The sequence below is a fragment of the Asterias amurensis genome, chromosome 17 (assembly GCF_032118995.1).
Source record: "Asterias amurensis chromosome 17, ASM3211899v1".
In the NCBI taxonomy this organism is placed as follows: domain Eukaryota; kingdom Metazoa; phylum Echinodermata; class Asteroidea; order Forcipulatida; family Asteriidae; genus Asterias; species Asterias amurensis.
Window position 1 is genome coordinate 9,651,188 of NC_092664.1, and position 14,812 is coordinate 9,665,999.

General features: G+C 38.9%; 1 protein-coding gene across 1 annotated transcript in view; it reads left to right on the forward strand.

Annotated features, from left to right (window-relative positions):
* LOC139949781 (uncharacterized) overlaps window positions 1-14,812 on the forward strand; it is a 56,805-nt gene that overhangs the window by 35,034 nt on the left and 6,959 nt on the right. The window contains exons 40-52 of the mRNA XM_071948321.1: window positions 1,018-1,290; window positions 1,923-2,024; window positions 4,543-4,791; window positions 5,926-6,171; window positions 7,488-7,730; window positions 9,402-9,650; window positions 10,157-10,402; window positions 10,906-11,148; window positions 11,888-12,136; window positions 12,654-12,763; window positions 13,307-13,541; window positions 13,712-13,825; window positions 14,377-14,493. Coding sequence (XP_071804422.1) covers window positions 1,018-1,290; window positions 1,923-2,024; window positions 4,543-4,791; window positions 5,926-6,171; window positions 7,488-7,730; window positions 9,402-9,650; window positions 10,157-10,402; window positions 10,906-11,148; window positions 11,888-12,136; window positions 12,654-12,763; window positions 13,307-13,541; window positions 13,712-13,825; window positions 14,377-14,493 — 2,676 coding nt within the window. The remainder of the gene's footprint in view (window positions 1-1,017; window positions 1,291-1,922; window positions 2,025-4,542; window positions 4,792-5,925; window positions 6,172-7,487; window positions 7,731-9,401; window positions 9,651-10,156; window positions 10,403-10,905; window positions 11,149-11,887; window positions 12,137-12,653; window positions 12,764-13,306; window positions 13,542-13,711; window positions 13,826-14,376; window positions 14,494-14,812) is intronic.

Here is a 14,812-nt window from a genome sequence, read left to right on the forward strand (position 1 = left end):
AGGGTCTTGAGCATGGTCTTGGTGGGTCTTCACGGGCCATGCCTGCCGTGAGTGGGCTTCCACACGATGACTTTATTGGCCGGTAGCTCTGGGTGCCGTAGGCAGTGACCAGCAAGGCGCAATGGGCAAACCTTAGTTTTCTCACTCAGTTGGGGGATGTTGCCTTACAGCTGGCAATCCTAAAAAAATAGCCATGTTTGTCTATTAGATAAAACCAGAAAGGTGATAGGAGCACTTAAAGACCGATGTAATGAAGGGGACAAGCTAATATAACTTGTACTTTGCTTGTCCCCATCATTGCATCTGACGAATTAGTTTTTGCTCAGAAGCTCATGCAGTTTTGCTTGTATTTAGTTAGTCTTTAAAGCCATTATACACTTTCGGTAAACAGTATTGTCCAAGTCCCACACTTCGTGTATCACAACTTATATATAAAATAACAATCCTGTGGAAATTTAGGCTCAATCGGACATCCGAGTCGGGAGAAAATAACAAAAAAACCCACTCCTGTTTTTTTTGCGCGGTTCGCCGTGTCATGACATGTGTTTATAACAAATCCGTAATTCTCGCTAACGAGAATTTATATTGTTTTACCGTTTTCTCAAAAAGTAGAGCATTTCATGGACTAATATTTCAAGAGAGGTCTTTCACCATTACCTTCTGTAAACCCTGTATGTGTAAATCTGTGAACTTTTATTTTTTTTTCTGAACCGAAAGGGTCCAATGGCTTTAAGTGCTACCACTCCCTTCCAAATGTTATATAGACATGTAACTGCAAGCAAGGGGGATGTTGTAATTTTACAATAGAGTGTAGTGTTTTTGAAGTTCTCTAACCAGCGAGGAGAGTCCCTTGCATACTTCTATATGTACCTAGTTTTATGTTAAACAAAAAAGAAAAAGTTTTCTTTATTTCTGGAGGACGTCCAAGCAGGCTCATCAGTAAGTTTTTTTGTAAACTTGTTAGAACGTTTCTGTCGTTTTCTGTTCTAAGCCATTGACCGATGCTTCCCATTACAGACGATGAAGCTCCAGTCATCACATGTCCGGATAACTTAGCATCAGTCGAAGTAGCGATCGGAATGAACCAAGCTGCAGTCGTTTGGTCGCCGCTGCCTTCAGCCAATGACACAGTTGACGGTATCCTCGCATCGGACCGCATAATTTGCGTAGACGATTCTGGTAATCAAGTAGCGTCCGGAGTTGACTTTGGGATAGGCTTGACGACAATTATCTGTACAGCTCAGGATGCGGCTTCAAACGAAGCCACATGCGACTTCAATATCACAACAGGTAATCATAATATTAATTTTGGTTTTTACCCATATACACTGATGTGTGTTAGCACGATACTCAGTACTTACCCGAATCACAGGCATATTCACGGGGTTGGATTCAAACCCACTGCCTCTAAACAGTGGGCAATCTTGGTGGTTTAGTTGGTATGACACTGCTCTAAAATTGCACAGGTCATGGGTTTGAATCCCACCTGAGTAATATGCCTGTGATTTTTTTTTTACAGGACTCGGCTAAGTACTGAGTTTACTGTGCTACATAACAGTACCAGGTGTTCAGTCCTAGCACAAATCTCTGCATATGGGTATAACAAAAGTCAATATTCTTACTGATATTTTCGAGCACAAATCGGTGCGTAATGGGTATAAACAAAAGTTAATATTCGTACTGATATTTCCGACGAACAACTCATTTAGCTTGATCATATCACAGCTGTTTGTGCAAGGGAAAATTTTGACTTGTTCTAATATTAATAATAACTAGTTCTTACAATAACAGATTGCAATTAAATTGCTTGTGTCACACACTGACATAACTTCATTAGCATTTTAATAATTCAGCTTGTAAAAATGAAGGATAGAGTTTGTGATTTTGCTCTTTTGTTTCCTGTCTTTTCAATGCTACCCTAGAGTGCTTGCTGTCAGCTGTGAACTGTTCAAATGGTGGGACATTCAGTGCTGATTTCTGTGAGTGTCTGTGTCCACTGAACTACACTGGAGATACTTGTGAAGGTAGGATGGTCTTTTTGAGTTTGGATACACCACGGTTTTTCACTTCTTTGTTTAACCAATTCGCCAAATATTTGGCAAAGTATATCAAGCACATGGTTAATATCGTAAACCTAGTATAAGCATACTGATCGCACGTCGATAATAATAATAACAATAATAATAATAATAACTAGACATTAGGTGTTTGTGAACAAACACAAAGCTGTTCCGTGTTATTTTGCTTGGATTAAGTGCTAAAATGACCAAGGAGTCTGTAACTGAAAAAAAAGTTTGAAAATCGGTTGTGTAGTTCTTGAGATATGGTCCCACTTCCGGTTGACCCGGAAGAAGAGGTCAAAATGGGGTCACGGTTTTACAAAGTTTATTTTAAATGCCTGAGGAGTCTATAAGAGTAACAAGTTTGAAAATCGGTTGTGTAGTTCTTAAGATATGGTCCCACTTCCGGTTGAACAGGAATAGAGGTCAAATTTGGGTCACGGTTGTTCTAATTTTATTTTTGATGCCTAAGGAGTCTAAAACTGAAGAAGACTGAAAATCGGTTGTGTAGTTCTTAAAGATATGGTCCCACTTCCGGTTGACCCGGAAGTAAAGGTCAACATGGGGTCACGGCCAGCCAATGCGAATGTCCAATGTCAAAGGAGTTAATAACCAAAACAAAATTGAAAATCGGTTGTGTATAGTTCTTGAAATAAGGTCCCACTTCCGGTTGACCCGGAAGAAAAGGTCAACATGGGGGTCATGGTTTTCAAAGTTAATATTTAATGCCTAAGGAGTCTATAACTGAAAAAAATTGAAAATCGGTTGTGTAGTTCTTGAGAAATGATCCCACTTCTGGTTGACCCGGAAATAAAGGTCAACATAAGGTCACAGTTTTCAAAGTTAATATTTAATGTCTAAGTAGTCTATAACTGAAAAAAGTTTGAAAATCGGTTGTGTAGTTCTTGACAAATGGTCCTACTTCCGGTTGACCCGGAAGAAGAGGTCAAAATGGGGTCACGGATTTTCCCCAACAAAATTTAATGCCTAAGGAGTCTATAACTGAAGAAAAACATTAAATCGAATGTGTAACTCTCTCGGATACAAATAATAATAATAATAATAATAATAATAATAATAATAATAATAACAAATAAAAATCTTGACGATTTCAATAGCTGTTCCGACCACTACGTCGGAACAGCTAATAATAATAATAATAATAATAATAATAATAGAAATAATAATATCGAAGTCTTGTATAGCGCACGTATCTACCAAACAAGGTAGTCAAGGAGCTGAGTATACAAAAACTTTCAGAAAGATAAGTTATTGCAGTGATAAACTCTGAGACCCAATTTTGAAGCACCTTATAGCAAGGTGCTACGAGGTGCATACAGCAGCCACAGCCAGGAACACCGAGCGAACCCTTCTATTTTTGATAAGTACACTGGGTTCTTTTACATGCGTTACACAACACTTGGTTTTTTCTGTGTGAACCAACTATGTTCAAATCACACACCATTCACACAGTTTTCATAGTCTGGGAGAGGTCCAGTGTGAACACAGTGTGATCACAGTGTGTTTTCTGTGTGAACCAACTATATTCAATTCACACTAAATTCACACAGTTGCCATAGTCTGAGAGTGGTCACAATGTGAAAGGGTAACTGTGTGAACACATTGTGATCTCAGTGTGTTTTCTGTGACCCAACTTTGTTCAAATCACACTTCATTCACACAGTTTTCATACGTCTTAGAGTGGTCACAATGTGAAATTGTCACTGTGTGAACACAGTGTGATCTCAGTGTGTTTTCTGTGTGAACCAACTATGTTCAAATCACACACCAATCACACAGTGTCCATAGTCTGAAGGAGGTCACAATGTGAAATGGTCACAGTGTTAACACAATGTGATCTTAGTGTGTTTTCTGTGTGAACCAACCTTCTTCAAATCACACCACATTCACACAGTTTTCATAGTCTGGGAGAGGTCACAGTGTGAAATGGTCACCATGTGAAATGTTCACTGTGTGAACACAGTGTGATTTCTGTTTTTGTTTTGTATAAACAAACTATGTTCTAACCACACACCATTCACACAGTTTTCATAGTATGGGAATGGTCACAATGTGAAATGGTCACTGTGTGAACACAGTGTGATCACAGAATGTTTTCTGTGTGAACCAACCATGTTCTAATCACACACCCTTCACGCAGTTTTCATAGTCTGGGATTGGTCACAATGTGAGATGGTCACCATGGATCACAGTGTGTTTTCTCTGTCAATCAACCATGTTCAAATCTCACACCAAACACACAGTTTTCATAGTCTGGGAGAGGTCACAATGTGAAATGGTGTTATGATCAGACAGAAGGAGGGTTAAAAGAGAAATATGGTTTATTTGACGCTATGTTATGGCACGCTCAGTTGTCACACTAAAGTGCCCATTCTGTTTTGTAGCTTTTTACTTTTGGTCAACAAGTTTGTTCAGCCTGATAATAACAGCATCATCTTTCTCCTCCTTCCTCCCTGAATAGTTGATCGACCACCAACGTTCAATTCCTGTCCATCCAACATGTTTGTAAACACCACACTGAATGAGGACTTTGCAGTGGTGACATGGCCCGTTCCAATGGCTGTAGATGACAATGGCTCACCCATCGTCGTTGAACAGAATGGATATAACACAGGAAGACGCTTTAATATTGGGCAGTGGATGGTCATGTATGTGGCCACTGATTCCATTGGGCAGACTGCCTCATGTGATTTTAGTGTCACCATTACAGGTAAGTTTAAGGGATATGTGCCACACTTCCTTGTCAAATTCCATGTGAAAGTTTGTAGATAATGTGATGCCAGCACTCAGCAGTCGATAGTTTAAATACCAATGAAAAATATTCATTGGCTAAGCTGCCATGTGGTTGTTGGCCACACATCTGAGAAAATGATTGTATATAATAAGATGCGAGCGTTCAGCAGTCGATAGTTAAAATACCGATGATAGCATGGTACTTAAAAATTTTCATTGGCTAAGCTGTCATGTGGTTGGCCCAACACATCTCAGAAGTCATTGCAGCAGTTTACCCTAGTCTGTGACTCAATAACTGTTATCCGAACATGAAGTTATCTTTCTTGAGCAAAGTCTATGCTCCGGCATTTATATTAGTAAGTCGCTATATTGGCTGTCACACTTGGTATTAATCTAAGGCCCCACACATCTCAGATACTGTTACAGAAGATTAACAGAGTCAAAAACAAACAATCTCAAAACTAATTGACCACCGGGCAAATTAAAAATTTGTTTTCATTGTATATTTTTTTTTATTTTGTTCTACATTTCTTATTTGTTGTATCATGGAGGAATTCCTCCATGGTTGTATGTATTGTTTTTTTTGTTCTGTGCCTCGGAATAGGGTCTTGTACACTAGATAGATGGCGCATTATGTAAATGCATTATTATTATTATTATTATTATTATTATTATTATTATTATTATTATTATTATTATCATTATCATTATCATTATCATTATCACTATCACTATCACTATCACTATCACTATCACTATCATTATCATTATCATTATCATTATCATTATCATTATCATTATCATTATCATTATCATTATCATTATCATTATCATTATCATTATCATTATCATTATCATTATCATTATCATTATTATTACACCTTATACGGTAGAGGTTGATATCGTGTATGAAAAAGCCTTTGGATTTCTACGGTTGCCCATAACAGGTTGTATACTCCTCAGGGAGCTGAGACAGATTAAAGGGATGTTATTGGTCCAATGACCTGGGCACTAATGTTAAGCGCATTCAGATGGTTATTGTGAAATGCGCTATATATGAATGTGTTATTGTTATTATTATTTTTTATATATCTTTGTTTTCCTTCTTCAGATAACGAGATGCCAGTGATTCAGAATTGCCCGACTAACATCACTCGGGTGACGACAGCAGGCTCTATGGTTGCTGTGAGCTGGAATCCACCCTCCTCATCGGATAACTCTGGGGAGTACAGCATGACGGTGAATGACAATCACGTATCTGGAGATACATTCGCTCTTGGGGTGTACAACGTCATCTACACAGCTATGGATCCAAGCGGAAACGCAGAGACTTGTGTGTTTGTCATTACCATTGAGGGTAAGTTGCTGAAAAATAGTGGTACAATACAACTTTTGCATGATTTTCTTAAAGGGTGGCTGCAATGTTTTTTTTATTCATTTAAACGATTTAACATGACTTTTTAAACATGTAATTTTTTTCATTATTTTGTATTAAATGCGCAAGAAATTTAAAATTGGTTTTCAAGAGATTAAACGTTTGCATAAACGTGACGTCATGTCGGTAACCCGAGCCGTCGGGCCCCCTGGCTGTGTGCATATAGAGACATGTGTACTGTGTGGCCTGGTATCTATGCGCGTGTAGTTAGGGACCAGACTCTTTTTGCCGACGATATGTTTGTATTCCCTACGTGATGTCGATGGTAGGGGCGGTAACAATCCACTATTCGCTCATTACGCAAGTCAGATATGTCGGGAATAAACAAAACACATTTTATTGAGGTTCAATACATATATCAAAAATAAATGACAAAATGACAGCAAAATTAGCTGTTTTATTCACTGCAGCATCCCTTTAAATGTGTGGAAAACTACTGTACTTGTTGGAAAAGGAATAATAAACAATTTTTTTTTCTGGGATTCATTCATTTCACATTGATATTTTTTGGGGTAAAATAATTCATATGAGACTTGAACCAATGTGCTTTATGTGTTAGTTTTTTTCAAGAATACTGCTATGTAATTTGTTTTGGGTGACTGTCGTAATGCAACTGCTTCTCTTTAGTTGAATAGAAACGTCCAGTAGTTTTCTTTCAGCCTCAACAATAACATTGTTTTAGACGCCTGTTAAAATACTTCTCTAAAGGATTGCTATGAACTTGTAATTTCAGCTCGTAACTAATTGAAACCTATATAGGATTTGAGGCATTGCATGGTGAGGTATCAATGTATATTTGGTTTGCGGTAACACCATGTGTGTATCTACTTGCCAGATAGAGTTGTTCTTAGGGAACTGTCTTGCTCTCAGTCTCCTGACGATGACTAGAGCAAGCTAGTCAAAACGTTGAGACCAATTCAGAACTGACTCCGCGGCAGTACAGTTAATTACGATCCTATAAGCTAAGTAGTAGTCCAGTCTATTTTCTATACCATCCGCCCGGTAATAGTTAAAAAGCAGGACAGTTCTTTTCAGAACTTAGAAGTCTCCCGAACCTCTGATTATCTACTCCGCGGCAGTAGAATAAAGCAAGACAGTTCCCTAAGAACAACTCTACCTGGCAAGTAGATACACACATGGTGTTACCACAAACCAAATATACATTAATTGAAACCTCTGACAATTACCCAAACTAAAGTTTGTCAGGAGGTATCGTGTCTTTGTGTGTTTCTTTGCAGAGGATATGCCTCCTGTGTTTTCCTCCTGTCCTCGAAGCACCACAGTTAGAACGAAGATTGGAGAGGCATTTGCCATTGTTGGCTTCTCCAACCCAGGACCAACAGATGACCGAAGCACCCCAGTCCTGTTGGGCTCTCATGCACCAGGCTCGCAGTTCCCTCTCGGCGACACTGAAGTTGTATATACAGCTTATGATTCCGCTGGGCAATCGACTGAGTGTGTGTTTGTCATTACTGTGGAAGGTAAGAGCTGGGACTATAAGATGATGAGAGTGAAACCTCAAATACATCGCTATTGCGATATCGCTAATTCTGCATTTCACTAAAGTCATCGCAATTGCGATGACGTTAACAGGGAAATAAAGTTTTTGTACAAGGCTAAAAGTAGTGACCTTTGACATAACCCGCCACAATATGAATGCATTGTTATGATAAAGTGCAGTTGAAAAAGTAAATATGTTTTCATGCTGGTGCATACAAATCAACAAAAATTTGTGGAGATGTTTAAATTCAGGCATTCATTTAAAAGGGGGTTTACATTAAATAAATTTAATAAACAATTGGTGTAAATCTGTTGTAACTTTGAGAGTGATAACAATTTGATAACTTGTAAAATTTATTATGAGAATGGCGGTTTTTGTTTCTGACATCTGTGAATGTCTGTCTCATATGTTCTTTACTAAGCTTCCCTTCTGCACATTGTACGAACGGGAGACAACATATGTCTGAAATAGGCAGATAATATTGTCTCCGAAAATTGGTAATATACATGTACATGATATTTAAGGCAGTGGACACTATTGGTAGTTACTCAAAATAATTATTAGCATAAAACCTTTCTAGGTGACGAGTAATGGGGAGAGGTTGATGGTATAAAACATTGTGAGAAACGGCTCCCTCTGAAGTGCCATAGTTTTCGAGAAAGAAGTAATTTTCCACGAATTTGATTTTGAGACCTCAGATTTAGAACCTGAGGTCTCGAAATCAACCATCGAAACGCACACTTCTTCGTGTGACAAGGGTGTTTTCTTTCGTTATTATCTCGGAACTTTGATAACCGATTGAGCTCAAATTTTCACAGGTTAGTTATTTTTGGCGTATGTTGTGATACATGTACACTAACTGTGAAGGCTAGTCTTTGACAATTACCAATAGTGTCCACTGCCTTTAAATCGGAAAGGACAATTATTGGCTGCATAGTCAATTCGCCTTGGTCAACCTTACACACTTTAGTAACAAAAATGATGGTTAAAATAATCAAACCCAAGATAGTATCTCCTTTGTACCGATGATAAGCTCTCTAGCGAAGAGTAATGTACATGTAGCGCCATTTTACTCTAATTCATGCACAAACTATACGTCAAGAAGTACACCGCCAATAACTAAGCACAAAATGGCGCAATGTATCCTAAGTTTGGGATGAACTTTAACTTAGTGACCACTAACGAGTCATTGCAAGATTGTCATCGCTAAATCAATCTTTCCGATGAGTATACTCATCGCAAAGTTTTAGTGAAATCGTTTTCCAAAATCCATCGCTAAGGTGCGATGGATTTTGGATTTCGCGATCGATTTCGGCGTTTGCAGTGACCAAAACACGTTAGTGAAATAAAGCAAGATACATCATTTTGACTTTTAAATCTTCCTTGTAACATATGTGCTATTGTAATAAGTGCTTTCTTTGGACATCATAATTTTGGTATTTTGGTATGGTTTTTCTATCAGTCAAAATCTACAGTGAAAAGATATTTGGTTAAAAGAGAAACTGGGCATATAGTTTATTTGACGCTATGTTATGGCATGCTTGTCTTCAAACTTAAAAGCCCATTCTGTTTTGTAGCTTTTTACTTTTGGTCAACAAGTTTGTTCAGTCTGATAACAACATCATCTTTCTCCTCCTTTCTCCCTAATTAGTTGATGAACCACCAACGTTCAATTCCTGTCCATCCAACATGTTTGTAAACACCACACTGAATGAGGACTTTGCAGTGGTGACATGGCCCGTTCCAATGGCTGTGGATGACAATGGCTCACCCATCGTCGTTGAACAGAATGGATATAACACAGGAAGACGCTTTAATATTGGGCAGTGGATGGTCATGTATGTGGCCACTGATTTCATTGGGCAGACTGCCTCATGTGATTTTAGTGTCACAGTTACAGGTAACACTTCCTTGTCCAATTCCATGTGAAAGTTTGTAGGTAATGTGATGCCAGCACTCAGCAGTCGATAGTTTAAATATCAGTCAAAAATATTCATTGGCTAATTAAGCTGCCATGTGGTTGTTGGCCACACATTGGATGCGAGCATTCAGCAGTCGATAGTTAAAATACCGATGATAGTACTTAAAAAAAATTCATTGGCTAAGCTGTCATGTGGTTGCCCCAACACATCTCATAAGAAGTCATTAACTGTGACTCACTATCTGTTATCCAAACATGACGTTGTCTTTCTCAAGCAAAGTCTAAGCTCCATTTATTTTAAGTCACTACATGTATATCGGTTGTCACACTTGGTACTTATGTAAACACGTTGATTAAAAGTACTGTCGTTGATACGGCGACTTGTGGATGTAGGCCCCACACATCTCAGAAATTGATACAGCAGAGTCAAAAACATACTTGACCACTGAGCGAATAAAAAATTGTATTCATTGATTTTTGGGCAGATAACGAGAAGCCAGTGTTCCAGAATTGCCCGACTGACATCACTCGGGTGACGACAGCAGGCTCTATGGTTGCTGTGAGCTGGAATCCACCCTCCTCATCGGATAACTCTGGGGAATACAGCATGACGGTGAATGATAATCACGTATCTGGAGATACATTCGCTATTGGGGTGTACAACGTCATCTACACAGCTATGGATCCAAGCGGAAACGCAGACACTTGTGTGTTTGTCATTACCATTGAGGGTGAGTTAGTAGAGAGTTTTTGTTTTCGATGATGGATGGTTCTGCGACGGTATGTAGTTTTTAGGCAGACGCAGATTCATCCCAAGTACTTTGGTAGAAATCATAGCTGTCGTAGTACCATCCGTCGTCGACAATGATATCTCTCTAGTGCTGAAAAGGGTGGTAAACATTTGCATCAAAATCTTTAGATGTTTGGAAAAGTACTTGTTAGAATAATATTTTACTGCAGGTCATTCATTTCTCTTGGGAAAATCCATATTAACGACTTAAGTGCTTTTGGTATGATTTTTTTCAAGAATACCTATAAGTTGCTTTTTAAAGGGTCACTGTCTTCTTACAACCTCTCCTCTTTTACAACCACTCCTCTTTTAGGTGAAAAGAAATTCCAAGAAGTTTTCTTTCAGCCTTACCATTACGATTGTTTTGCCTGTAGTCTCGGAATAAATGCTATGATTTTGTAAACTGAAGTTTGTCAAAAATGATAATTTCTTTGTGTTTTGCAGAGGACATGCCTCCTATGTTCTCCTCCTGTCCTCGAAGCACCACAGTTAAAACGGACCCAGGAGAGGCCTTTGCAACGGTTAGCTTCTCCTACCCAGGACCAACAGACGACCGAAGCAACCCAGTCCTGATGGGCTCTCATGCACCAGGCACGCAGTTCCCTCTCGGCGACACTCAAGTTGTATATACAGCTTATGATTCCGCTGGGCAATCCACAGAGTGTGTGTTTGTCATTACTGTGGAAGGTAAGAGCTGGGACTCTATGCAATGTCAAATCGTCATTTCTATGTGGAATTCTATTCTACATGTTCTATGACGAAAGTAGCAAATTGCCGTCAGGGTCGATTCAAATATACTTGCAAAAGATTCCATTATAGTCAGTCCAGCTCCTATGTCATCAGCCATTTGTTTATATACATATTTCTCTCATAGCTACCCAGTCTGGGTTTTTTTGTGGAAAAGTTTCCTTGTTATCTGTTTGTCTTGTCTACTTGTTTGTAGTTTGTCTGTCTAGGAGTGTCTTCTACAAGCCTTGGCTTAATAGACCTATCCAGAAGGCTCCGCCCACGCCGCACGTGTGAGCATGAACACGTGGGGCTCTCTAATGCCTTTCTGCACAACTCTGCCGCTCGCGCCAAGCATATGCGCACGCATGTCGAACCTTAGTGTTGGACTTTCGTTGTGTTGTGATTGGTCAATACGCAATGGGGCGAAGCTTAATGGATTGGTCTATTTGACAGCCTCTCTTTATTTTGATTTTTGTTATATCTTGAGAAGAGTAGTATGACATAAATGTTGACTTGGATTGACATTGAATCTGGAGTGTTCGGGAACGGGGAGGGAGTGGGCTGGGTTCAAGAGGGCTTCAACAATTTTTATTTTTATTTATTAATATATTTTTGTTTTCTATAATTTTTGTACAAAATGTGTTTTTCTGAAATTCAAAATCCTAATGATCACACCTTACTGTTTCTCACTGTGTAGATCGTGGCGATCCAATCATCATGAACTGCCCATCAGGTATCACCATCTACGTGCTGTCAGCAAGTTCTGAAGCCGCTGCATTCTGGACCCTTCCGACTGCGAATGACACAAGTGCTGTTACATTGAGTTCCAACAAAGACCCTGGGGATCTGTTTGGGTCTGGTACAACCAAGGTGACCTATACTGCCACCGATGCTGCTGACAATGAAGACAGCTGCTCTTTCTCAGTAACTGTCCAAGAAACAAATCGTAAGTTGACAAAAAAAATTCCAGTGGATTTACAAAGTGAAATATTCACTCAAATTTTAAATCAGGTAGAAATGCAAAATTAAACAGAGGCCAGTTTCACAAAAGAGCTCTGATTGATCTTGAATGCAAATCAATCATAGTTGCTAAAAGTAAAGTGCGGTGGCACAATACAAATCACTATGGTCACATTGACAATTTGTCTGGCGACGAGTTTTATTGCTTTATGAAATCGGGCCCCTGGTTGTCAAATGAAATGGAATGGTCAAGCCGGCGAAAGATTTCCTTAATGATGCACAAGTAAATATTGCAGGAGTACAAGCAAGCAATTTGTTGTTGGAATGGACAGCACACTGGTTGCTATTGGTATACGACTTTGGTTTCTGTGGGTCTAGTGATGTGCTCTTAACTAATCGCAGTTAAGGCAGAATTTATTTACACGCCGTTATAAATACATGCAAAATCAATGCTTGTCTGTCCAACAGGTTTCATAAGATTGAACAAATTTTTTCCATTTCAGCGACCTATGAAACTGATGGTACAGTTGAGCTGGTCAGGATTGCAAACACTAGTTCCTCATCATTTACCCAAAACTTTGTGGATGCAGCAATCGATGACTTGATAGCAGATGTAAGTACTTCAAGATATCGTTCACAGTAATTTATTTCCCGATATAAGTATCTCATGTAGTTCACTAATACAGTGCCCAATTTGAGTTAACCCGGTGGAGGTAATTTTCAATTAAGGCTGCTGCGCAAGGACACCAAGGCATTTCCTATTTGCTAAAGGGCACTTTGTGAGGAAATTGTAAATTTCTACTGGAGCTTTTTAAGGGCACCAAGGCAATGACCAGGGGGCATGGAGGCAGTGGCCTTTGTTGACTCCGTGAAGAATCAGGCCTGAGGTTGTCAACATCGGTATTAATGTAGAAACTTTTCTTAGCCCTACATAAAATTGTCATAATTAATACTCGCTTAGCACTACATAAAAATGTCATCGTTAATACTCGCTTAGCTCTACATAAACATGACATCATTAATAGTCACTTAGCTCTACATGAAAATGCCATCGTTAATACTCGCTTAGCCCTAAATAAATATGTCATAGTTAATACTTGCTTAGCTCTAAATAAATATGTCATAGTTAATACTTGCATGCTGGCTTTCCTTGCAGTTGGACAAATTGTTTCGACTGAGTTCTGCGGCTGCAAACTTCATTGGAATCACTCTGGATACTGCCAGCCTATCTAACGACAACAAAGCAACCGTAAAGTTTATCATTTCTTTCATTGGATCTCCACCTCCGAATGACACTGACATAGTTAATGCATTCACGTCTTCTTTGACCGGTGTTTCCGCCAATGAGTTTGATACAGGCAATGCTGTTACTGTGGGTTCATTCTTGTTGAGTAAGTATTTTATAAAAAAGAATTGCTTCTTCACAGTACAGGAACATTGTTTCATGATTTGTTTATAAATCCCACACATGCTCTTTGTGTGGCAAAATTCATCTTGTAACTAAATTTCCTTGCCAATATTTTTGTACAATACTTTACTCTTGAATGGTATTTTTTCTCAGGCCAGCAAGACTGTCGACAAATACCTTGTCAGAATGACGGCACATGTGCACTTCAAGGAAGCTCATATACCTGCTCGTGTACTGCATCCTGGTCTGGCGAAACCTGTGAACAAGGTATGTATATGACATGTAATATGAAATTGGTGTCAGAAGTGGGATCAAAGAGATCAAACAAAACTTATTAAAGATAAAAGATTGAAGATAAAGATTTGATAAACACAAACATTCCTTGCTTAGCTACTTTTGCTTAGCCACTTTTACAAGTAGCTTCATGCTCGTAAAACCAACACCTTGCGTAGATTTAGCAAAACTGTTTCAAGTGGGACAGACCATCATACATGTAGGTTTCAGAAGATTTAATTTTTTCAATTCTGTTTTAACAAACGATCTGTTTCATTAAAATTAGGTGTCATAATTAGTAAACAAAAGTACAGTGTACATTGTGCTTCAGGGACTGTCTTGGAAAATGAGAGCACAAAAATGGTTACGAAATTTAAGCTCCTATTAACAAAATCAAGTGAAATATTCACCTGGCAAAACATTCTCTTAGGATACTTGGGAATGACTATGTACTTTCCAGTCAAGTTAGTTTTTTCTTAATTTCTGCAATTGATGTCTGTTTCCTTTCTCTAATCTTCCAACGTGATCGTGTTTTTCTGATACAGATGTTGATGAGTGTCTAACCGCTCCTTGTGCTTTGGACCGTGTATGTATCAACACATTGGGTAGTTACATCTGTGGTTGTGCTTCCGGATTCTTCCTGGTTGGTGACTCCTGTATCTGTAAGTATTAAGCAGCAGCCATAAATCATGTTCAAAATGAGTGCTCCTGTGGGAAATCTAAAACCAATGATGTACTTTTTACACTAATGGTGGCATGTCATGGCCTAGCGGTTAAGAACACTAGATTCAAACTGTGGTATAGTTCTGATCAGCAGAGTGTCCCCAGTCGTGACAATGTGTCCTTAAGCAAGACACTTAACCATGATGCTTCGTCCTTCGAATGAGACATAAAGCTGTTGGTCCCATGTGTTGCGTAACGCACATAAAAGAACCCGGTGCACTTTGCAAAAAGAGAAGGGGTTTTTCCCCCAGTGTTCCT